The following is a 23,831-nucleotide window of genomic DNA, read 5'->3' on the forward strand; positions in this document are numbered from 1 at the left end:
ATTACCCTTGGAATAGGAAGGAGAAGAGAGAGAAAAGAAGTAGGAGAAGGGAGATGGAGTGTATTACTAGACACGCCCTCAGATGGCGCATACGTGCCCTCACGCCTGGCTTTTCGAGTCAAATATGTTACTTCTTCAGTGCACGCAGACGAGGACATTGGATTTGTGGCAAATTGTGGCAACGCACGCCACAGTCCTAATAACGACCGTGAGTAGCGCAAGTCTACGCTTTCCCACGGGACGCGACGCGCGTACCCAGACATGAATGAGTCCATTTAGCACTTGTAACGGTACCGGTACTCGTCATCCTCTCTAGTTCTCCTTCGTTCTCCCAGCTTTTCTGACGACATGTTCTTGACGCGTTCGGAGTACGGTGTGTTTGCTGCTTAGTACTTGTCTGGCTCGGCGCTGACTTGCACTTGGAGATCGGGGTGTTAACACGTTCTCGCCAGAGGGACGGTTATTCCAAGGTGTGCGGTATTGCTAGTTGCTGGTATCAAAGCTTACAGCGACCCACCAGTCGAGTACGCCATCGAGGCAATCAAAGTGCGTCTACCCCCCTTCCGCGCCCAGCAGCACCCTCACCCTCCCCCCAGCTCGGCTCCACCACCGTCGGCGTGCGCACGCCCGCGGGCGTCGTCCTCGGCGTCGAGAAGCGCGTGCAATCGCCCCTCCTCGAGTCCGCCTCCATCGAGAAGATCATGGAAATCGACGCGCACCTGGGCTGCGCGATGTCCGGGCTCACCGCGGACGCACGCACGATGGTCGACCACGCGCGCGTGACGGCGCAGAACCACGCGTTCACGTACGATGAGCGCATCCGCGTGGAGAGCGCGACGCAGGCGGTGTGCGATCTCGCGCTGCGGTTCGGGGAGAGCGTGCACGACGAGGAGGCGATGATGAGCCGCCCGTTCGGGGTCGCGCTGCTGATTGCGGGCGTGGACGAGCAGGGGCCGCAGCTGTGCGTGATAGTCTTGATGGGCTCGACTGACTGGGCTGGGCTGGACTGGCGCGGCTGATGGCGCGGTTGTAGGTTCCATACGGATCCGTCGGGGACGTTCATGCGGTACGAGGCGAAGGCGATCGGGTCGGGCTCGGAGGCGGCGCAGAGTGAGCTGCAGGACAAGTGGCACAAGGTCCGCGCCCACACCCCTTCGACTGAGCGACACTGCTAATTTCTGCTGCTGGTGTAGCAAATGACGCTCCGGGAAGCGCATATCCTGACGCTGCGCGTGCTGAAGCAGGTGATGGAGGAGAAGCTGGACCAGCACAACGTGCAGCTGGCGCAGGTGCGTTCGTCTTGTGGGTGTGGTGTGGTGTGTGCACTGTGAGTGTTGACTTCGGGATGCACAGGTTACACCGGAGAAGGGGTTCGAGATCCTGGACGAAGTGAGACTAAAAGAGCTTGTTGACGACATGTAATTTTACGATATCGCGTGCATGGACTGATTCTATTTTGCACTTGCTGGCTGACCATCTTGATACCTTCGTGAGGACACTCCGAGTCGAGTCGAGCCTCATGCTCATATGTCATGTGGGAAAGGCGAACCCCCTCGTCCATCCGCAGTCGCAGTCAGTCCCGTTCCACATCCATCCTCCTCAGCTGAAGTACTGGCGCCGAAGAGCTCTATTCCGAGTCAGATACTCACCCCCTCCCAGGCTTACTTGGTACCCCCTCGAAGATGGGATCACCCCGCCCGGCGTTCTATCACCACTACATTGACAGGATACGAAATTGCGCGAGCGTCGCGGGTAGCGACAGACTAACTGACACGGGCGCGATACTGGTGGATTTTCCCGAAGAGCGTGCCTGGCGCTCCCAATTCGAAGCATCTTGATCATGATGGTTTTTCTGGAACATGGAGAAGACGAGGAGAACACCGCGCTGGCTGACATGGTCGGTACGGCCGGAGTTGGATGCATGTCCGTTTTCCGCTGACCGCGTTCTTATATTGTAGGGCGCTTCGTCATGATACATTGGTCTGCAGAAGAAGTGCGACACTCGTTTAATCATATCATCGGAGGGATCGAGGATGGACATTTCCTTCTCGTGCCTGGGAAGCTACTGCGCAACGGGTCTTTGCGTGACTACGAAAGAGCTGAGCCCTGCGCAGCAGTTGGCACCCCTGGCAGTGCTTTTGTGGGCCGCGTCTTTGCGCACTGAGGTGACGTCTCTTCCTGGGCGTTAGTTTGATGAGGAGATGCCCGTACCATGAAGTTCAGGTCGAGTTCCCCTCTCCAACAGCGGCGACAGCCACTGGGCCGCAGGACCGCGGCTCAGCTCATCATGCATCACGTCGGGATACACTGGCGTTTACTTTTAGGAGAGAACAGTGCGCCGAGTCATCGACTCCCGTCGGGCATATAATGGAACGCCGTGCTTACATAGGCTGCAAATCGCCTCTGCCTTCGAGTTGAATCTGCTTCCGCGACTCCTGATGCTGGTGCCCTGGTACCTGCATCAGGGAATCCGTGCACTAGACGTGAGGGTATCGGCGCTGCGCGGCACGCCAGGATCCGATTCCCGTTCCAGAATATGCTTAAATTCACTTTGACTCTCTGGAGCCAGTCTCCACAACAGTTTACATACAAAGCCTGAACCATAAAATCTGTATCTATGATGCGGTGTTCTCCCTCTTTGCAGCTTTTCCCTCCCAACCGCCAGACTGCGCCTGGACGTAGCGTAACCACTTCTTGACGATTGTCGTGAAGTAAAGAAGGCAGCTTGAACCAGAGGATATCCCGATCGATGCTCGAGCGGAATGATTGCGCGCAGTAACCATCTTGGGCACACCCTGGCATAGGCGGCTCCTTCACAGCGCAAGCTTGTATCAACTGCCACATCATTACGGGGACAACAACCGGGAGTGAGGGAAGAGCGAGATGACGACCGAGACCCCCATTGCCCTTTAAACTCAGAAAGAAGATAAAACTTTATCATGACCTAAATCGAGAGGGAACGATCGATCGCCTACTTCAACCTTGTAGAAAGGAGTCCCGTCCAAACCGCTGAGAAAGGCATTAGCCCCTGCGGTCAGGCACAATTGCCACGTGTTCCTACACCCCCATAGCGAAATGATAACCGATTCTCAGGGAATCGGAACGCGGATCTTTGCCGCGGCCGATTTGTCTCCGGCCAGCGCTTGCGCGTGCACCGGGAGGGGGTATGTTCGTACATAAGTTATGTCAGAAGGTGGCGGTCAAGGGAGACGCGTAGGGGTCGTCGCCGTAAAGCATACGACCCGTGATCATGACTGACTTTCTGTCTGCGAATCTGACTGAACGTACAACGCTTCTTTGCTACTTCTCTAACCCCAAGTTTCTGCCCTTACTTCAAGCTAAGGCAGGGATTTCCAGATAAGCATGGGTGTTTGACAGATAAGAGTCAGTCGTTATAGAGGAGGGAGCGACAAAGCAAGCGCACCTGGCGATGCACTCGATCTCGAAGAGGACGTCCTTGGGGAGGCGCGCGACCTCGACGCAGGAGCGCGCGGGCTTGTGCGCGCCGAAAAAGTCGGCGTAGATCGCGTTGACGGTGGCGAAGTCGTCCATGCTCTTCAGGAACACCTGCCGACATCCGCCGCGATCAGCGCGCCGCCGCTCTGCGTTCCAGACCTCGAGCACGCACCGTGGTCTTGACTATCTTCCCGACCTCGCTCCCGCTAGCCTCCACGACGGCGCGGAGGTTCGCGAGCGCCTGGCGCGTCTGCGGCTCGATCCCGCCGGGGACGACGGCGCCGGACTGGGGGTCGAAGGGGACGCACCCCGAGACGAAGACGAGGTCGCCGAGCGTGATGCCCTGCGAGTAGGGCCCGATGGCGGCGGGGGCGTCTATGTGGGCAGGGTTAGCGCGCGCGGTACTTTCGATGGAATGGGGGGAAGGTGTTTCATGATGATGCTAGGAGATATGTACTTTGCGTGGAGACGATGGAGAGCGAGGGGTGCGTGCGGGTGCCAGTGCTGGAGGACATGCTTCTCCGTATGGCGGGTGTTGCGGGCGAGCTAGGCTGAATATGCAATCCGGCGCTCGTGCTGCGAAGGTTTCTAGAAAGAGCGGGGAAAGGCGATAGAAGGATGCGTGGACGGAGCTTGACAATGGACAATCGGGATGGCATCGCTGTGGTATTATCTTGTGGGCACCTTCCTTTGGAATATGTACTTGCGATATGAATCCGGACTGCTCAGTGCTCCCGGGCGTGACCAGACGCTTAATTCATTACGGTATGTACGGGAACCTTGTCAGGCTCAGGGCAATGTGTTACCTGTATCTATGAACAGACGGTGACTACATATCGATATTACACACGTATGCAGAAGGATCATCCGACGGACAGGGTGCCCACGTCCAACGAAGTTCCACATGCTAGGTAAGAATGGGATTACCACGGGTGCCAGCTACAGGGCTTCTGGATTGCAGCAGTGGAACGCTGGCGGCACGGACGCTCCTTGGCCCGGCGCGCACATACGCCCGGCTCTGCATGCCAGGCCAGTTCGGGACGGAATCTTCGCCAGGGAATGTGGCCGACAGCACGCGAGATCAGCCCACCGAGTCGGGAAGCAGGGCGCGCAAGTCAGCTGGGGAGCTCGAGCGAAATTTAAATGCCACGCACTGGCAGAGACAAGGAGGCGCTCAGAGTCACGGAGTCGGCGTATGTTGGTGGCGCTGAGAACCCATTCGGGAGTTATCAGCCACCCGCTGTTCCTGATACTCGCCCCCGGTTTCTGGACGCGAACAGATATGCATACACGTGAGAAGAGAAGCCGCAGAGCGCTGAAGGAAGACCGCCGCCGCCTGCACACAGCGGGAGTTGCACCATTTATAGAGCAGAAAAAATGTTGGTCAAGAGTGATATTAGAGCATATTCGGTGTGGTAATTACTACGGGTGGAGCTCCCAAGTAAGGGAATTTTGATGGATTTAAGCAACCCCATTGGCCCCACCACAGCAAATATGCTCTATTGGAGAAATGATATTTACTAATGCATTCCACTAACATTGGTATGAACCTCTTTTCCTGTGCTCAAAAGTGAACCCAACAGATTATTTTTGGCATTGGCTATCCAGAATGCAGGGAGTAACCACAATACTGCACATTCCCCATACATTTTTACGCTCTTCAAAATATTCTATTTTAATGCTGGGGATAGCTATTTCTTGGCAGTGCTTGAGTTTTTAAAAATATCATATTTCCTCAGTAAATAAAGAAATTGGAGAATATAAGATACTAGTGAGCTTTGGCAGCTGGTGCCATACAAAGACTTATACATACTATTTTGAGGCTGGAGGACAGGTTATATTTTGACACCTCAGAGATATGTCTGTAAATATAACTCACCCTTTTGACCAACATTTTCCCACCTCATAAATGGTGCAAGTCCCCCAATAGAAACTGATGGGCATCTGGGCTGTCGGTGAGCGTGACATTCACTTCGGGAGTTGCACTCTTTTGCACTAGCAAAAGATTGTATAGTAGGGATACATGAAAGATTAGCTTTTGTAAATGATTCTGGGGCCCACAAAAGATAATCTTTATCAAGAATTTTGAAGCTTGTAATATATATTTTCTATTTTATTGCCTGTCTAAACCACACAAAAGGTATACTTATAGCCACAGACAATCATATACAGAAAGGTTCATTGGAAATGAAAATAGGAAATCTTGCAGCCCGTCCAAGCAGTTTGCAAGTTATAGTCTTTAGGGCTGGGCAAAAGGTGTATGAAAGGGAATCTGATCACAGCACACGATAGATTATTTTTTGTGAGCCCCCTGTAATCATGGTGATTACTATGGTTGCCGTATTTGGTATCAGAGGTGCTATATCGAGATGCTATGGCTGAAGTTGATGCTTCCGCGTCATTGTGAAATGGTTCATGTTTCCGTTGCGCATCCTTTAAAGGCAGCAACTCTGCTCGTGCTTGGATTATTTCCTCTTGCTCCCACTCTGTAACTGTCCTATATTCATTCGAGAATATACTGAGGTCTACATTCTGTTTGAGTATCTAAGTCGACTACTGGCTACTTTTGGCTAGTGAGGCCAATGACCTTTCACCTGATGTTGTTGGCAGTGCTGTGCCACCCTGCCATGCCAGCTGCCGGCAGTGGCAATGCCGGCTGGCAGACCCAAAGGGCTGTGGCAGGACGTGGCAGGAAATCAAGAAAATACCAAAATTCATTCAGTTTTTACTGTTACATAAAAAATTCGGCATATTATCTTGATTGCTCATACCACTAGTTCAGAGGTTTTTAAATCGCCTCAGAGGCTCATGGAGAATGAATTGAGTGTAGTCGAGGTCCATACCATGGGTCTCCAGCCGGTTCAGGATGGATGTCCCACGATATGTTGCCACCTCCCTGCCACCCGGCAAAATTGGCAGTTGCCGGCAAGCCGGCAGCTGGCAGGGCTCCGGAGTGGCTGCCATACACACTACTTTCACCCCAGAATCATGTACAAAAGCCAATATTTGCAAGGCCCAACGACTTTTGATCCATAATGGGGAGCTGCTGATCCAGAAGATTTAGGATTACCTACCTAATCCGGTAGCCCTTGCTCCACCCGTCCTGCGAAGTGCTCATTAAAACTCATATTTCTTGTTCCCTTGCCCTCATTCTTCTTCAACGAGCCTCTGCAGATACCTACGATATGTCTCCTACAAGTTTTGTGGCAGTCGGAGGTGATATATAGGAAACCCGCTCTTCGGTAAGCGAGCGTGCCGCACTGATCCGTGAGCCTTTCAGAAAAGTGGAGCCTCTCGTGCCGCAAAGCTTTGGGCCTTGCAAATACGCGCTATTTTATCACGGGCCCTGGGACGTTCCCTGGCGACGGTGCCTGAGTTTATTGCATTTGTGGCGTCCGCCTTGTGCGACGGGCGGGCTTCGGACGGGAGATGCCGCCGCCGGCAACTTGTTTAGTCGCGCTAGGCCCGAAAAGGTAACTACTGGTCGGCGCTGAATGGACATCGAGTCTTCGTAGAGACCGCCTTTCTCGAGCGAACGTTCTCAAACTCTCCTGCCGCCTCCCTTTCGCGTCGCTCGCCTCCTGCCTCCGTCCTCCACGGTCCTTTTTTGCTGCTCCCGCCGTCGTGGCCGTCGCAATTGTCCATCCTGGCGCCCTCAAATATACTCTCGCGTTCCTCGTACCCGTCGCAGGTCTACGATGTTAATATGCCCGCCGCGCCCAAGCTCGAGCCGAATCGGCGGAGGTCGCTCTCGGACCCCTTCGAGCGCGTCATGCAGCCCCCCGAGGACGAAACCATGAACGAACGCGAGCGGCGGCTCCAGGCCGAGGCCCACGCAAAGAAGGTCAGCGACGGAATTGACGAGATGATCAGGCAGGAGAGAAAGGAACGGATGAAAAAGAAAGAGGTCAAGGTCCTCCTGCTCGGCCAGAGCGAGAGCGGCAAGAGCACCACCCTCAAGCGTGAGTACGCCCTTATATTCCCCCACCCCCCGCGTGCATCAGTACCTGCCGATTGCAGGGCGGTACGAGGGCCCAGCAAGGCGGTGTCCATCTGTGAAATGCAGCTGAGCCCGCAACATGCTATGGACCCTTCTTACCGGCTTGCAGGGCAGGGCTGATCGCAACTGGGCATGCGCTGATGCATCTCCGACCGCGGCTAACGCACTTGCCCTACTTGCCCTTGCCTTATCGCAGAGTTCCAGCTTCTGCACACTCCCGCGGCCTTCCGCGCAGAGCGGATGGCGTGGCGGTCCGTGATCTACCTCAACTTGGTCCGCTCGATACGGCGGTGAGTCCTCATCTCTCCGGGTTCCCAGCGCGCGACTATATGGGTCACCACCACCGCGCGCAGGATACTCGAAGCGATCTCCCCCGAGCCCGAGGCGAGCAGCGCGACCGGCGACGACGCGCCGGACGACGCCGAGTCCGTCGCGTCGCTCATCATCTCGTCGAACGGGAACCCGCGCAGCTACGCCGTGCCCAACTACGAGCGGTACGCGTCGCGCCTGGCGCCGCTCACGCGGCTCGAGGAGCGGCTGTCGCGGCAGCTCTCGTCGCCCGACGAGGACGAGCCGACGCACACGGACCCGGCGTACGCGTCCGCGTCCGCGTCCTCGGTGAGCCTCGCGCCGACGTCGCCCGCGTCGTCGAGCAGCAGCTCCGGCCCGTCGTCGCCCGCGCCCGCGCCGCAGCTCTCGCCGTCCGCGTCGAGCGCGACGGCGCACACGCTGAAGAGCATGGCGTCGGAGGTGTCCGTGCACACGCACAGCAACTGGAAGAAGGTGTTCTCGTTCGGCGGGCGGCCGAAGGGCGGGGACACGAACGAGCTCGTCGGGTGGTGGGAGGACCCGGACGACCCGTGCCATGTGCTCTACGCGTGCGCGCCGGCGATGATGGAGCTGTGGAGGGATAAGACGGTGCGGTGGATATTGGACCAGAAGCGCATACGGCTGGAGGAGAGCAGTGGGTTGTGAGTGATTGTGTACGGTTGGAAGCGGTGACCGTCCTGATTCCCCTTCGACGTAGTTATCTGGACGAGATCGACCGAATAACGGCCAAGAAGTACATTCCCACTGATGGTGCGCACTTCTATACTGTCATTTTCCGCTTCGTATGCTCATCGTGCTCAGAGGACGTCCTGAAAGCGCGGCTGAAGACGCTAGGGGTCATCGAGCACTCGTTTATGCTCTCACACGGGCTTGTTCGCGGCGTGGAGTGGAAGATCTACGACGTGGGTGGGGCGCGGAGCCAGCGGCAAGCGTGGGCGCCGTACTTTGAGGACGTGAATGCTATTATTTTCTTGGCGCCAATAAGCGCGTTTGACCAAGCGCTCGCCGAGGTGTGTTATTTCGTTTGTACTTTACATGGGGACGAGCTTCGTGTTGACAGTCTGCGCTGTAGGATCCTCGAGTGAATCGGCTGGAAGACTCGCTATTACTTTGGAAGTCGGTGGTTTCAAATAAACTGCTGGCGAATGTGAATATAGTGCTGTTTCTGAACAAGTGCGACCTGTTGAAGGTAGGTTTGATGTTTCCAACCCCGCCGGCCGTGCTTCCTGATTTGAGAACTGCAGGCAAAACTGGAGAGCGGCATCCAGTTGAACCAACACTTGTTTTCGTATGGTGACAGACCAAACGATTACGAGTCTGTTCGGAAATGTATGTGGTCCTCCGTCCCACTTGCTCTGCAGCGGTTAAATCAAAGTTTCTGTAGACTTCTACAATAAGTTCGGTTTGATGCATCAGAACCATACTCCCAACAGAGACCGAGAGTTGTACAGTAAGTCCCTCTGCCACATAAAACGATGCTCTCCACCCACGTCCGTATCCCTCAGTACATTTTACGTCCGTAACTGATACAAGGAGGACTCATACTATCATCAATAATGGTACGTCTCGCCTGCCCCGCCGACCGCCGATGTATGCTGACGCGCTCCCGTTCCTCCGCTAGTACGGGATATCATCCTGAAAGCCAACCTGAAGGATATCCAATTGATTTAATAATCCCCCTCATGCAACGTACGACATGCCGGCGATTGCTCCCGGTGGCTGGCTCATGATCGCCCTTATTCGCGTCTACTTTACCCACCTGGCCCGCCCACCTTATTCATCCAGACAGCGGCGCCGCCCCTAATCAATCCATACGCGGGACAGTCCTCTCCATACCATTCCATCCCATTCCAGCCTACTTGGCACCCACTCAAAGCCGAATTCGATGCCACCCTTGCCCGCACTCCGTCCTCGACTCGCCCGTGCCAACGCGCCGTTTTGTATCCTACGCTTCGATGTTTTCTTTCTTGTGATGCTTTGTATTCGCTGTCCTTGAACTCACACTCGAACTCGTTGTATTCAACTCCCATTCTCATTTGTCCTTCCTCCTTTCGCCGTTGACGTTTATCGACCTCGCGAGCGGTGAGTGGTCGAGCTGCGTACGTTTGACTCTGAGTGGTGGTTTCCCGGCTGATGCAGGTCCTGGTGGAGTCTGTCGATGTAGATATCGGTGGTACACAACAAACTGTATTGTACACTCTCTCGCTCTCTTTCGTACTTTTGGACTACATGCAAAGAACATCCAAGCCTCTTTCCTTGAGCTCGGTACCTGTAGCGAGCCGCGGCATATTTGGCTTTTTGCCTCCGGCAGACGGTACAAGGTTGTGATGGATCGAGGCGCTGGCGCTCCCCGTGCCCCGCCGTGGCAGTTGCATCCACATCGACCACGCTATTCGTGAGCCGCCGTTGGCAGCCTCGGCATAGCTCGTCGAGGCGAACAGAATTTTCGACCGAATGCGCCCCTCTCTCCCCCGAGTCCCCCTGGCGCTTATTTTACCCTAACCACCGAGCCTCTTGAGTGGTGCTAGTGCACGCAGCGTCGGGACCGCTCGGGAAGTCGACGGATTTACAGGGTTGGCGAGAAGTGCGAATCCATAACCATCCGATGGATTCATTGCTATTCATTGGGCAGTTCATATCAAACCTCAACATCAGACCTGATGGACGGAGGTGCCGGAAATACAGTACTGTACATGGGGACACACGCCGGGATGGCTATGCTGCGAGTGATCAAATCTATCAGTGTCATAGTTGCTGACGACGGAATGGGAACCACGATGCCAGTCTCTTGAGCAGAATCATGGACGTTCGTCATATGTCTTCGCTGACGCCTGTGGGTGGCGGGGCGGACAGAATCAGTAACAGTGCGCGGGATGCACACGCCTTGCCCCTCTCCTACCTTGGACGGGACAATACAGCAGACTTCGGGTAAAGATCGTTGTTCCAGTGTGCTCTAAAATTGCAGCTAGATGCAGTGCGTCGGAAAGATGCCGCTGTCCCCGAACTATTGATTGATATGAAGGAGACGGTCAGAGGGATGTCAGCGCCAGGCTACCTTGGTCTCCCCCACCACTGGTGGGCTGCATCCTCGTCCTTCTTACTAGACCTCTTTAATGTCACCCGTAATGCGAGGCATGTCCTGGAGACGTGCGACGACCTCAGACATGGATAGCTCAGCTGGTATGGTGAGTAGCATAATCATCACTTGATTGAGTGCCTTCTAAGTTTGACCGTCCCATAGTTTCCCTCTGATTACTTGATCATCTCGGGCTTATCTGTCGTGTTTCGGCTCATAAGGAGCTGAGCAGCAGAAGACAGGTGTTTCCCCTTCTGCCCAGCATGCGTCCGAGTCCCCTACCGCTACACATGCTTTAATGACTTCCTCCGCTGTCGAGTCCAAGGCACCTACGCCCACTTCGATGCAGGCACCGTCCGCTTCTCACAATGCCGCTCCTTCGAACTCCCCTGTCACTTCAGTGAAAGCAGAGGAACCTACTGCTAACCCTACAGTATCATCTTCTAGTAAAGCTCCCCCCGCTAAGACTTCCGATGCAGCCCCTGAGTCTTCCCTGGCTCACTCATCTTTCGCAGCAGCTCCGAGTTCCGAGTCTTCAGCGCCTGGTCGTGGTGCAACTACGACTGCGGTGGCCCCGGCAACGGAGAGCAAGACGACGAACCCCGGATCGGATCGGTCGTCTTCTCCCACAGATACCGGAGGACCGACTGCTCCAGTGTCGACTGCCGTATCGTCTGCTGCTGCTCCTCGTTCTACAGCTTCAGCCGTCGAGAGCAAGTCGTCCAACCCTGGTGCCAATCCGTCGTCCTCGGCCGCAGATACCAGGGGGCCGACTGCTTCAGCGTCAGATTCAAAGCCGACCACTTCCCCTTCTCATTCCACGGTTTCAGCCATAGAGAGTAAGTCGACCAACCCTGGCTTCCCGTCATCCTCGGCCACAGATACCACAGAACCGACTTCGGTGTCAGATGCTAAGCCGTCCGCTGCTCCTTCGCGCACCTCAACTTCGGTTTTGCCTGGAACTACTTCGTCGGACCTTCTGGGATCTTCGAGCGTAGTGGTAGATCGGACATCCACTGACCGTACTCCGCAGTCCAGCAGTGCAACTCAGGAACGTGGGACGTCGTCATCCGGTCCATCGACCACGGCTACACAGCTATTGAATTCCCCGTCCATTGATCATCCTACACCACCCTCGACGACACCCACTGATCCGGAGACCAAGCTGCCTGGTCCCACGGGCACTGGAACATCCGTTGCAGACCCTACTTCGGGCAGTGGTAACAGCCAGGGGGGTCACGCGACATCTTCCTCCGCGCCTTCCGTTTCTCAATGGAATCATAAGTCGACGGCTTCCGGTTCGACGACAGGGTCTGAAGAGAGTGCATCGATTACTGCAGGATTGGAGAGTGAAACGACTGCCGCGTCGCATACTGTACCAAAGGCGAAAACACCTACGCCGTCTTCTGCGACTACGCAAGGTAAGGGAACGGGGACCCCAACCGGCATTTCCGGGCAGCATACATCGAGCACGGGTCATGGACTGAGCAAGTGGTTCGGCCAGTTTCCCACCCCCGGGAGCAGCACATCCACTCTTCCGCACCCGTCGCCTCCGATATCGGTTGCCTCAATCCCTTCAGGGAATCCTTGGGGGATCAGTAGCTCGGAGGGGCTTCCAGGAGGCGGGAACGGCGGACACTCGACGGCGACTTCTTCCAAAGCAATGGAATCTAGCAAAACGCAGTCCGCTCCTGACTCATCCACACAGCCCGATGGAGGGAATCTGAACACGTCCGCAGCGCGCACTACTCAGAGCGCCGGGACTGGCAAGGTCACTCAGACGCCATTCACAACTACAAGGGGTGGACTCGGAGGATGGGATCCCACGAACTGGTGGCCAACATCCAGCCTTCCTACTTTTTCGGTGCCTACACCTCCCTCATATAATACCCGTACCGAAGGAAATGGTGCTGGAGGTCACCAACCTACCTCTTCTGCGCAGGTAACCGAGACAGATCCCGTCAAGTCTGCAGACCCAGCTTCATCTCATCCCATCGTTCCCTCTGGGATCCCCAATCCATTCTCACCCCCCTTTTCTTTGCCCGGCGCCCCTACGAGAGATACGTTTGAACCACACCTCCCAACATTTTCAATCCCAGCTTCAGTGCCATTGTCGTTGCCGATTCCCAATACCACGGATAGGTCTACACCTGATCCGACCGATCTGCCCAGTACCGCGGGGCCGGCACCGGGATCGCTGTCTAAGCCTTTTGGGTTGCCTACCCCAAGTGCAGGAGGCGGCTCTGGTGAGCCCAATCCGCTCAGTATCCTATCTTCTATTTTCCACCCGTCCATCCCTACCCCTCCGTTTGCCCCTGAAAGTACCAAGGAAGGTTTCAACCCCCAGCCTACTGAGCCAGTGTCGTCCGCGGAGAGCTCCCCTCAATCGACGTCTCCTCCATTACAGACGTCGGAGTCGCTTGGAGGAGGCAACCCCAACGGAGGTTTCTCCACCGGAAAGACTACATTACGGACAGCGACGACCACCGGTTCACCAGAACCACCGGCCAGCTCAGGGAACGTGGCTACTGCTCCGAATGGGCAGCCGGTTTCCGCGAACCCCGGATCTGGGTCGACGCAGTTTCGAGCTGGATCCACTACTCAGTCAAGCCCAGCGAACCCGGCTCAGTCTCAGTCAACCCAGTTGATCCCGGGACCATCCAACCCAGCTCCTTCTGAAAGTGCAACCGTCAATACGCCGGCTGGGTCCGCATCTAACCCCGCCTCAAACCCCGTGCAGACCGCGAGTCCCACGAGAGCGGGCGGCATTGCAGCTGCAGGGACGACCTCTGATTTTTCCAGCACCGTCTTCGTTGCTTCGGCGACTACCGTAAATCTGGGATCAGCAAGTAGTACGGTGACGAGTGTATCTCGGAGGTGCGTACAATCCTCACTCATCTGTTTCAAGTGTCTGACATACGCTCGGTAGTAACGCCATAAATGTTGCAAACACAAACACCTCGACACAGAAGCTCACCACCAAGATCCTTCCTACTACTATCGTGTCGTCAAGCGTCTTCAGTTCGGATGGGCATTTGACAACGAGTGTGACAAGCATTGCCACCGAGACCGCACAAATATCGACGTTGCCTGCAGGCCCGACGAGCACTGGGTACGTCACTGATCCTAAGTGATACTTCGTCTATCGTGCTGAAGACTTCTACCCTCACAGACTCTCCGAGGGCTCCGGCGCTAATCAGGGCGCTATCATCGGGGGCGCTGTAGGCGGCGTCGTGTTCCTTGTCGTCCTTCTGCTCCTTGTGTTTATGGCATTACGAAGAAGACGCAAAGCGAGCTCGCTCGCGGCCACATCTCCCACCTTCGTACCAAGAGGTCCGCTTGATCCGGAGAGGGGATCGGTCTCAGGAGATTCCATCGCCAGTACCATGACGGAAATACCACGCATCCATTTGCCCATACTTGGTGGCTCGTCAGAGGGTACCCTTGCTTCCATGAGGGATCCGTTCCGCGATCCACAAGACCATTCGGCGATGACTACCGTACCTTCTCCTATCCCCCTGACATCTCCGATAGAGCGACGTCAATCGCTGACTGCTCGACTTGAATATGCTCCTGCGTCGATTGGGGACGCTGCGACAAACCCCTTCCTAGATCCCGCGAATCAACTAGTGTACCCTTTAGTAGATCGTCCCGGACCGCCCAGCGCATGGAAAGGTGTAGCCACGTCTGAAGCAGGGCTGGACAATCAAGTGAACAGATTATCGGCAGCTTCATCGAACTCGTCCGTGTCAAGTAGCGGTCCTCCAAGCGCATGGAAGGCCCTATTGAGTGCTCCTCCGGACAACAGCGGGCCGTTAGGTCCCAGCCGCCTGTCAGCGGCCTCTTCTGCGGTTTCTAGTGAAATGCCAAGTAGCGCCTCCCTGGTGAGTTACTCCTCTTCTCCATCTGAGATAAGCCGACTAAATCTTCTCCCGAAACAGGTTGGAATAGCGGTGTAATTTCTTGTCATCCTGTTGTATACGATCCGATATTTACTTGCGGACGATGGCGTTATTTATTCATTACGGACACGTACGTGGGTGTATTAGCATGGTGAAGTGCGCAATTCGTAGTATGAGGTGGGATGCCCCTCAGCCGGGCATACAGTGTGGACCAACTTCCCGCATGTGCACGATGTGGCAAGCGTGCGTCAATATACCACACATACTAAGTAGTTGAACAGATGGCAAACCACGTATGTATCTACGCCGAATCACTCTCCTTCTTCTCCATGACCTCACGCACCTCCACCGAACCAGAGTCTGCACTGGCGTCCTTTTCATGGTTTGGTTCGTCCACTTTGTCGAATAATTGTGGTCGCCAGCCGTATGAATTCCATGGTTTGATGTTCGCTCGATACATCTCATCCACCTATATACGATCAGAAGATAGACGGGTCATATCACAAAGGTCACGTACTTCTTCAAGCTGGAGCCCCTTCGTCTCTGGTATGCATATGTATACGTATACGAAACCAAATATCAAGACTCCTGCGAAAATCAGCAGCACTAGAGGTCCTATGTCGGCGGCGATACGAGGGGAGAAGAACGACAGCAAAAAGTTCCATATCCAATCTGTAGACACATCCCGTTAATAACCCGTAAAATCATATTAGTCATTATGATGGCCACCGTACTTGAGGCGCTACCCAGTGCGATTGATTTAGGCCTAACTCTGAGGGGGAAACTCTCCCCGAGGTAAACCCACGGAGTTGGTCCCCAAGATAAAGAGAAGGAAAAGACGTGGAGGACTGCGAATGCGATGAGTGTATCTCCTCCGGACTTGTTCCGCGCCGTAAGCTGGCTGGTAGGGGTGCCACTAGGAGCTAATGTGAAGTGGCCCACAAGTCCAGCAATTATGGCGCAGGCCGCTTGCAGGGCCGCACCGATTAGTAAAGACTGAGAGAAGTGATGAGCTAGTCAAGAGGGGAGATATTTTTCAATACGCACATCTCTACGTCCCCAGTATTCTATGAGATAGAGGGCGGGAAATGTCCCAACTACTGACACAGCGCCAAGGATCGTCTGAATTGAGTACGGATCAAGTCTGCATGGGGTCAGTGCCTCAGTCGGTTGGAAAATGGAACGAGAGACTTACGTTGTTCCAGCACTCTTGAAGAATGTATCTCCGTAGTAGTCTGGCCAATGATAAGTTAGTGAGACCGTGAAGAGGAGAGACCTCCTATAGCTCACAGTAGAAATTCTGCCCATTAAGTTGTTGAATAGCTTGCAGCATGATTCCGTTGAGCGTCCTGAACCATAACTTATTCCTCGTCGAGAAGCACTCCAGCCATCCCGCCTTGCCTCCCTCGTTCTCGGCCTTTATACCGTATTCCAACTCTTCGACAATCTCCATGACTAAGGGATCGTCGATATCCACGGAGTTCATTTGAGCGATCACCTTGCGAGCCTTGTCTCGACGACCAGTGCCGAGGAGGTGGCGCGGCGACTCAGGAAGGAAAAACATTCCGGAGAGAAGGATGAGGCCCCAACACATCTGCAGCCCAACGGGTATGCGCCAGGAGCCGGAGTTGTTGAGATGATGTGAGCCGAGCTCTATGACATAACTTATGAATATGCTGTAAGCATAATAGCATGTATCAGTACCCAACTACGCGACGTCTACGGCTATCTATAAGTAATGTACTCACCCGCTGATAACCTGGATCTGGTAAACGACCAGTAGTGCACCGCGGATGGCCTTGGGTACAGTCTCCCCATTATACAGGGGCACAATCGCAGACATGGCACCTACTCCAAGACCCGCAATGAAGCGACCTATGACAAGCTGCACTATAGATCGATTGGTGGCAGTCTGGATGGCAGTTCCAACGGTGAATATGCCACTCCAGAACAGGAGCGAGCCTCTGCGGCCGAACCTATCCGACGTAAAAGCCTGGCATAGCGAGCCAACGAATGTACTTGAAGCAAACGCAGTATCATGTCAGAAGATTACGCGTGAGCAGTAAGGACGGTCTACGTACCCGGCCGATAGTAGGGACGTGATTATTGACGACCGTGAGCTTGTGAGTACTCTTGCCCCTGGAGGACCCTGTCCAAAGCGGTCTATGAAGTCATCCATGATAAGGCATCCCTGGTGATCAGAAAACTCAGTGGAGTGTATGGGAGTAAAGAACGAAGCGACCTACTGAGATGACACCCATGTCATAGCCGAATAGAAATCCGCCTGGAATAATATTCTATCAGTGCTAGGATGGTACGTATTCCTGAAGATATGCGCTTACCGAAGGCGATGAATACAGCCATTATAATGGCCTTATTGTTCGTTGAAAGCCTCATGCTGGAACAAAAGCGCGCCTCGCCAAAGCAAGGTTAAGCAAAAGGTGTCAAGTTCACCCTGATAGACGGGTGAATGGAAAGGTTCGCAATCGACGGGGTTATATACGTTCTGTGTATCAGCAGGTCATCTGTGGGAGCACGGTGAGGTATCAAGCATTCTTCGAAGTTGGAGAGAGGTATTTTCGTAGGCTGAAAGCGTCATGGGGTGAACCCTACAGTCGATCTAAGCACCAAAGGGTGTTTCGACGGAGCTCCATCGCCCTGGATGAGCCGTTGTATTTTTGCATCGAACGTCTCGGACCTTTACCTCCCATTCCAGGAGAGTGGCAAGTCAGATTTTGCTATACACTAAGTCTTCTATTGTGCTGGATCCGGGCCGGCCAACTTCGCAACTTTCAGACTGGAAGTACTGCGAAAAACGATTCATGTATGCTCAATGAATGCAACAAGTGCCGCACTCAACTTGCGTTCGGCTGGAGGCCATCTGCTAATGGTGACTTTCGCCTTCAAGGACCAAAGTAAGAGGCAGCTACCGTTTACGGCACCTCCATTATCAGTACGCCAAGTAGCTAATAAGTAGCACAGTCAGTTCATCCCGAATCCCAAAACCCACCGACCGGCAGCTTCGATTCTTGGCATACGTGCATTCATGGTTGGTAGTGAGCCTGAGCCTCCGACATCCCTCTAGACATACGGAACTCGATTCCTAGTATATGGAGAGCTGTGCGCGACACGGAGTTGAATGGCCCACAGGAAAGTCAGGTGGCTCCTTACCAGTGTCTTCGAATTCGGCAGCAGATGCAATCGAAGAGGAACGCTGGATTCAAGCTCCCCTTAAGCGGACAGAGTACTAGTAAACTAATCTTAAATTCTCGAACCTAGCTCGAGTTTCCGTTGAAGGATCTCGGGACGAATTGTGAGGTCCCTGCGACGCGTCATTGGGGAACACACGAATCCGAAAATTGTGGCATAGTGTCGAACGGTACTTTGAGTGTTTGTGCTCCCAAACCAGTAGTTCCAGTAGGCCGGAAGCACACTGGAAGGGCGTCATGTATACCGCTGTATTTGCTATCGTCGTTGCAGAAGAAGAAATGTGCCAGTCATGTTGTGGCTATTACGCGAATGTGGGAACTCAAGGATCCAAGATTTACCCGCACTGATACTACTACGTTGTGGGTACTTTGTGCTATCATCATCGTTGACGTTGGTATCTGCCTGTTATGTATTTTGGGAGTGTGCGATGAGTGAGTGCTTATAGTTACTGTATCGACTTCAGCAAATTCTCCTAGTTTCCGTGCCTGCCTCGGCTGCTCCTAGCGGCGACTTGAAGACTCGAATCCTCCCGCTCTTTGCTCTTCCATGGAGACACTCTCTGCTAGGCGGTTTGACAAACCCGTAAAGCTCGATCCTTGAGCACCAGTACTTCGACCAAGGTGCTTAAGGAGAGAGCTTTCCTAGGCCGTCAGCCAGAGGCTATTTGCAGGGCTAGGTTATGAATCAGGTATGTTCTGGGAATGTCGACGATCTCTGCTTCTCTTCGTGAAGCCATGGTTATTCTATTCCATCACCTGGTCTGTGCGTTGACGTACATAGACCGCAATCCTCGCCTGTCGCGGCCCGTGAAGCTTGACGGATTGGAGTAGGATCCGCTCAGCTAGCACGCCATTCGCCCTCTTCTGTGTGCAGTCATCCATGCGTCGACCGGTCGTTTCTTCCGAGCACGCTGCCGTTGGATCATGGGTGCCTGCACACCGTCCTTGCTTATGAGCGCATGAGCGCAATTGCGAGAAGAGAGCCCATTCTCTGACTGCTCTGATATAACGCATTGGTTTCATCGTGCTCATGTTCTTCGCCTGGATTTCCCCAACTTTCGAAGGGCCACACCTGATAACGATGCCAGTACTCTTCCAGACGAGGCAACATTGCAATTGGATCCCGTGCCGAGCTTACAGCTGTGCTGCTGCATTCTCCTGTCCTCCTGCTTTGTCTTGCCTCATCCTCATCTGGTCATGCCAAGCTGGCCTCCTCGCTGCGTGGTGTCGAACTGACAAGTCAATCGCGTAAACACAATGCTTGCTGCGTGTACCTTGGGCCGGATTCGAACATGGGAGTCCATGCCTAGCTATGTGCCTTTCCGACGTCATCAGTATCCGCCCTTGACAGTTCTGTATCCGCCGGCCCTGCCCACAGCTTTCAGTCAATTCAAAGTCGGCTTGCTATACACCACTACCCGGCCGGTGAGACACCATTCCGTATTGTAAACTGTCACGACTCTCATGAGCGTATACCGTAACGACTATCGACGCATACCCTCTCATGCTAGATTTATGCCTGCTTTCTTTCTACACAACCTAGCTCTGTTGTTTGCTGCTCTGTCTTGCGTGGTCTCTCTGTTCTTCTCTTTATTGTTAACGAGAACTCTTGCCGGTCGCACTCTCCGAGTGAGTCGAATTCGACTCCACCTGAGACCCTCACTATCCATCCATGTCGATGGCTTCTACTACTCGCACCGAACGAGCATCCCAAGACCAGACCTCAAGTTGCCCAACCAGCCATTCACGCTCAAAGCTGCACAAGTAGTGCTGAGATTCCGCGTACCTCGACCATCGTATCCCGCATGGGCAACCCTCACCATCAAAGACATCTTCCACGCATCCCCACAAGCCAGTGCCTCCGTCGAGCGCGCCCTCCTGACCCTCTGGCTGTTCCCGTACGCATTCCGATTCACCGCAGGCACCTACGTCAACGTCCAGCTCGACGACTTCCGCGTACGCGTCTTTGACAGCGAGAGCACGCCGCGCTGGGTCGAGATCCTCCGGCGCAATCTCATCATGACGATGCTCAAGGGCGAGACCCTGCGCCTCGACGACTTCAAGACGAGCGTCCGCTTCGGCGTCCCGGACCGGTGGCAGTCGCCCGAGTCGAAGCAGCGCCAGGAGGTCGACGGGATGAGCGGCGAGCAGGAGATGATGGTGACGGTGATGGGGGAGAAGTACCATACGAAGAATTGGCAGGGGAGGATATACGCCCTCGGGAAGGTGGATATGCAGTGGCGGACGAGCCTGAGTAGCGATCGGGGCAGGTTCGTGATGGTCATGGAGGAGGCGCGATGGATAAAAGTGAGGGAGACGTACGAGTTGGAGACCCCGATCAGTACTCCTTAGTGCGTCTGACGTCCCTTCCGCCTATCCAAGCTTTACTCACGTCAGAACAGTCAGATTCTGTCGTCCATCCTCCAACTTCCCGTAACCTTATGGCAGACGTACAACAACATCGCCACAGCGGCGGACGTCTACATCCCGGTCATCAATCTGTCGTACGATCAGTTCCGCCTGCGAGACTCCGAGGTCGTGCACCAGATAGGTATCATGGTCGAAGAAAACATGTGGGCAATTGGAGGCTTTCTGGAAGGTTTCGTAGGCGACCTGCTCACGAAGAGCATACAGCCTGGAGGAGGCAAAGCTGGGGCTCTAGCGGACGAGATATCGGAAGGGAAAGACAGTGCAGGGCCGGAGGTTATGCAGGAGGAGGAGAAACCCTTGGAGGAAAAGGCCGCAGACAACCAAATTATCATGGATGGCCACGCTGAAAAGGACTGAAGATCCAAGAATCAACATACACAGCATCTACTCACGAATTGTCAGCAACGCACCACCAATAATCTATACTAATACACTGGGACACTGACATACAGCCATAGCATTAGTATTTCTTGCATGTACCGCATACATACACGGATCCATGACCCTTATATCGGATTTCTGAGCTGCAGCCTCGTAAGAGACAGGTCGGTACATAGGGAGAACACGTTCACTGACGCTGTTTCTGGGAGGAAGCCAGCGGAATAAGTATCGAGCTCCAGCATATCACATCTTCCTCTGCCGGCGAACTTGAAAGCGTGCTCACTGAGTCTGAATCTGAGTTTACTTCGTCCGAGGGAGGGTGCGAAAGCTGGTGCCGTGTCTGTTTAGACCTCGATTCAGCTCTGTCAATGCTTGAACTTTCAGACTGATTCCAGTGGCCTTGACTGGCAGCAAATGGCCTGGAGTATGTCTTTGCTCCAGGATCATATCGAGTATCGAAGCCATGACAGCCACCGAAAACACCTGCGCTCATACTGCTAGTCAAAGCGGTCGACTCGTAGCAGACGCCGGGGTGTGGTCATGAGTGATACCTTCCTGAATTGACGGGTACCCCGGTCTTTCGTCCTTTGTATCTATTCCAAGGACATGTCATGGTATCTTCTTGACCCCATTCCAACAGCCCTCGACGTCTTCTAGATTTACAAGAATAGCTCGCTCCAGCAAGTCATGTTACCTTGGCTCTGCTTGACTTCGCGAATTCGTGTCCTCCCTGGGTTGGCCACAAATAACGTCCTCTAGAACTAGATGGAAAGGTTGGTTGGTTGAGCCTCGTGTCTCCAGATGGCTCATTATTCCTCGTACAATGTCCGTATCATCCTGATTCTCACTCTAGGCTCCCTGACTTACGGATATGTCCTCTCTGTAATGTCCAACACGCTCGGCGAGCCAGGGTTCCTGTCCTACTTCAACCTGGCAACCGACTCAGCATATGCCAGCCAGGTTATTGGAGCCTTCAATGGAGTATTGTCTGCCGGAGGTGCTCTTGGTTGTGTCACCGTTGCATGGACGAGCAAAAGGTACGGACGAAAATGGAGCATGAATGCCTCTGCCGTAGTCGCGGTAATAGGCGGCGCAATACAGACTGGAAGTGTCAACGCGGCGATGTTGATTTTCTCGAGATTCGTTATCGGCTGGGGCATGGGGATGATGGCTGTCCTTATCCCTATATTCCAAGCGGAAGTGAGCCCTCCGGGATCCAGAGGCCTATTGGTAGGTCAACACGGTGCGTCTACACACAATATTCGGAGTGCATACGAGGACTCAGGAAGACATTTAGGTACTTGGATCTGTGCTGGTGATGCCATTGCGGGATGGATCGGAGTGGGGACGTATTACTCCTCTGACAAGAGTTTCCAGTGGAGGTTCCCGATCGCCATGCAGTGTTTCTTCCCCTTGCTTCTCCTTGTATGCAGTCCTTGGGTTCCGGAATCTCCTCGATGGTGTGCGTTTCATCTGTGCAATTTGCCTGTCATACTACTCACACTTCCGACCGATACCCAACAGTACTGTTGCAAGGCAGGAAAAGTTCTGCATGGGAAATCGTTGCCAAGCTCCACTCAAATACCAAGTCGGATCCGGACGGTGTCTATGCTCGAGAAGAGTTCCACCAAATGGCGAAACAGGTCGAGATGGACTCTGAACTGTGGATTGGAGGCGGTGGTGTCAAGCAGCTTATCACTAGGCCTTCGTATCGGAAACGAATGTGGATGGGTTTCTTCACGCAATACGCCGCGCAGAGCACGGGTGCGATGGTGATATACAGTGGGTACAAAGCTTTGGACTTACCTCGGTCGTAACTCTGACGCGCAGGGAGAAGATTACATGGTGACATTGTATGAAGACCTTGGCTTAAGCGGAGGAAAGGTCCTTATGCTAGGTGCCGCGTACGTCACGGTGGCGTCGGCGTGCAATTTTGTATGTTCTCTTGTCATGGATCATATTGGACGGAGACGCTTGCTTCGTGAGTTCGGTCCTCCTTGAGTGTTTCTGTCCTTACCCAACAATAATCACAGTGCTTGGGTTGTGCGGGTGCATGGTGATGCTTTCCATCGAGTGCATTATGTTCTCTCAATTCGGCGGCACCAACAATCACGTCGGAAACTCCATTGGCGTCTTCGTCATATTCTGCTTCATTTTCTTCTACGCCGGTGGTATCGACGCGACGAGCTACGTTTATTGCTCGGAGATCTTCCCCACCCACGTCCGATCTGAGGGGATGGCTTGGTCAATGATTGGCACGTTCCTGAGCACGATCCTATATGTAGGAGTCGGGCCTCTTGCTTTGGCGGAGGTCAAATGGAAGTATTATCTCCTGTTCATATCCCTCACAGCGATTGATATTGCTGTCATCTGGAGATGGTTCCCTGAGGCGAGTATTGTCATCACATTTTGATCTGGATGTTGAAATTTGTTATGGAGACCAAGGGCCTTTCCCTCGAAGAGATCAATAGCAAGTTCGGGGATGAAGTTGCCGTCCGTCTCAATGACAAAGACGTCAAAACGATGCGAACTGGTATGGATTTCGAGGGCTCGGGTAGCTCTCCCGCAGCGCACCCGGAGGCGTTGGAGATGAAGAGTCAGTCCAATAGCACGCCAGTGTGAATCAGGGGCTTGTCTCAATCTCGTTGTATTCAAGAGGTGTAAACTACCCTTCACAGACTGGCAGGGCTTATGGATCCTTTCTTGCTTCCATGCGGAAGTTATAGGCATGCAAGGTAAGATCAAGATTTTATGCACACCTCGTTCTATCCGTATCCGTGCGCGGGCGTGGATCTATGACCTACTTCCCTGTAGGTCGTACTTCGACGTCTTCGTACATGTGCTGTGGGTTCGACGAGCGAACAGCATATTAGGTTGCGGCCCTTCATGTCTACTCGGTTCCAGCGTATCTGCGAGCTCTGCGCCAGGAGCAGATAGGTACGTAGTCACGAGTGGCACGATTGCGCAATGCATAGGAACCCCGAACTTCCGTCCTGTCTATTCTAGTCCAAAGACCTTGCAGCCCTCTATCTTCCACAACAGCTTCT

The 23,831-nt window shown here is 54.0% G+C and overlaps 7 protein-coding genes across 7 annotated transcripts; 5 read left to right on the forward strand and 2 right to left on the reverse strand.

Moving 5' to 3' along the window:
• Positions 1–263: 263 nt before the first annotated feature.
• On the forward strand, positions 264–1,478 carry GLOTRDRAFT_51851 (N-terminal nucleophile aminohydrolase). Its single transcript, XM_007862134.1, has 7 exons — positions 264–373; positions 426–470; positions 521–546; positions 597–961; positions 1,034–1,136; positions 1,194–1,289; positions 1,354–1,478. The coding sequence occupies exons 1-7, from the start codon at positions 349–351 to the stop codon at positions 1,420–1,422; spliced, it is 729 nt and encodes a 242-aa protein (XP_007860325.1). The 5' UTR covers positions 264–348; the 3' UTR covers positions 1,423–1,478.
• Positions 1,479–1,843: 365 nt separating this feature from the next.
• On the forward strand, positions 1,844–2,164 carry GLOTRDRAFT_123787 (uncharacterized protein; the record flags this gene model as incomplete). The annotated part of the gene is made up of 2 exons (XM_007862332.1): positions 1,844–1,901; positions 1,959–2,164. 2 exons carry the CDS (start codon positions 1,844–1,846, stop codon positions 2,162–2,164), a joined length of 264 nt encoding a protein of 87 aa, XP_007860523.1.
• Positions 2,165–2,615: 451 nt separating this feature from the next.
• GLOTRDRAFT_134794 (YjgF-like protein) lies at positions 2,616–4,287 on the reverse strand (the record flags this gene model as incomplete). The annotated part of the gene is made up of 5 exons (XM_007862333.1): positions 4,279–4,287; positions 3,914–4,221; positions 3,629–3,831; positions 3,425–3,567; positions 2,616–2,811 (listed from the first exon to the last, which is right to left on the reverse strand). Exons 2-5 carry the CDS (start codon positions 4,113–4,115, stop codon positions 2,616–2,618), a joined length of 744 nt encoding a protein of 247 aa, XP_007860524.1. The 5' UTR covers positions 4,116–4,221; positions 4,279–4,287.
• Positions 4,288–7,162: 2,875 nt separating this feature from the next.
• Positions 7,163–10,006, forward strand: GLOTRDRAFT_112818 (G-alpha-domain-containing protein; the record flags this gene model as incomplete). The annotated part of the gene is made up of 10 exons (XM_007862334.1): positions 7,163–7,422; positions 7,849–8,103; positions 8,194–8,427; positions 8,484–8,536; positions 8,588–8,796; positions 8,859–8,975; positions 9,031–9,115; positions 9,171–9,236; positions 9,292–9,345; positions 9,408–10,006. The coding sequence occupies 10 exons, from the start codon at positions 7,163–7,165 to the stop codon at positions 9,455–9,457; spliced, it is 1,383 nt and encodes a 460-aa protein (XP_007860525.1). The 3' UTR covers positions 9,458–10,006.
• Positions 10,007–15,065: 5,059 nt separating this feature from the next.
• Positions 15,066–17,161, reverse strand: GLOTRDRAFT_118470 (general substrate transporter; the record flags this gene model as incomplete). Its single annotated transcript, XM_007862335.1, has 10 exons — positions 15,066–15,233; positions 15,282–15,436; positions 15,499–15,760; positions 15,812–15,908; positions 15,960–15,999; positions 16,055–16,440; positions 16,513–16,782; positions 16,846–16,955; positions 17,011–17,048; positions 17,107–17,161. The coding sequence occupies 10 exons, from the start codon at positions 17,159–17,161 to the stop codon at positions 15,066–15,068; spliced, it is 1,581 nt and encodes a 526-aa protein (XP_007860526.1).
• A 2,203-nt stretch (positions 17,162–19,364) lies between these two features.
• GLOTRDRAFT_134798 (uncharacterized protein) lies at positions 19,365–20,760 on the forward strand (the record flags this gene model as incomplete). Its single annotated transcript, XM_007862336.1, has 3 exons — positions 19,365–19,398; positions 19,485–20,324; positions 20,376–20,760. The coding sequence occupies exons 2-3, from the start codon at positions 19,489–19,491 to the stop codon at positions 20,758–20,760; spliced, it is 1,221 nt and encodes a 406-aa protein (XP_007860527.1). The 5' UTR covers positions 19,365–19,398; positions 19,485–19,488.
• An 825-nt stretch (positions 20,761–21,585) lies between these two features.
• Positions 21,586–23,406, forward strand: GLOTRDRAFT_31568 (general substrate transporter; the record flags this gene model as incomplete). The annotated part of the gene is made up of 6 exons (XM_007862071.1): positions 21,586–22,027; positions 22,082–22,246; positions 22,309–22,566; positions 22,622–22,765; positions 22,818–23,182; positions 23,224–23,406. The coding sequence occupies 6 exons, from the start codon at positions 21,586–21,588 to the stop codon at positions 23,404–23,406; spliced, it is 1,557 nt and encodes a 518-aa protein (XP_007860262.1).
• Between the last annotated feature and the right edge of the window lie 425 nt (positions 23,407–23,831).

The sequence above is a fragment of the Gloeophyllum trabeum genome, assembly GCF_000344685.1.
Source record: "Gloeophyllum trabeum ATCC 11539 unplaced genomic scaffold GLOTRscaffold_00001, whole genome shotgun sequence".
Classification (NCBI taxonomy): Eukaryota; Fungi; Basidiomycota; class Agaricomycetes; order Gloeophyllales; family Gloeophyllaceae; genus Gloeophyllum; species Gloeophyllum trabeum.

Excerpts from the sequence above, each read along its gene's own strand:
- GLOTRDRAFT_51851 (XM_007862134.1), top strand. The coding sequence starts at position 349 with ATGTTCTTGACGCGTTCGGAGTACG. Across the intron at positions 1,137-1,193 it reads TGCAGGACAAGTGGCACAAG|CAAATGACGCTCCGGGAAGC; the intron begins GTCCGCGCCCAC and ends CTGCTGGTGTAG. Across the intron at positions 1,290-1,353 it reads ACAACGTGCAGCTGGCGCAG|GTTACACCGGAGAAGGGGTT; the intron begins GTGCGTTCGTCT and ends CGGGATGCACAG.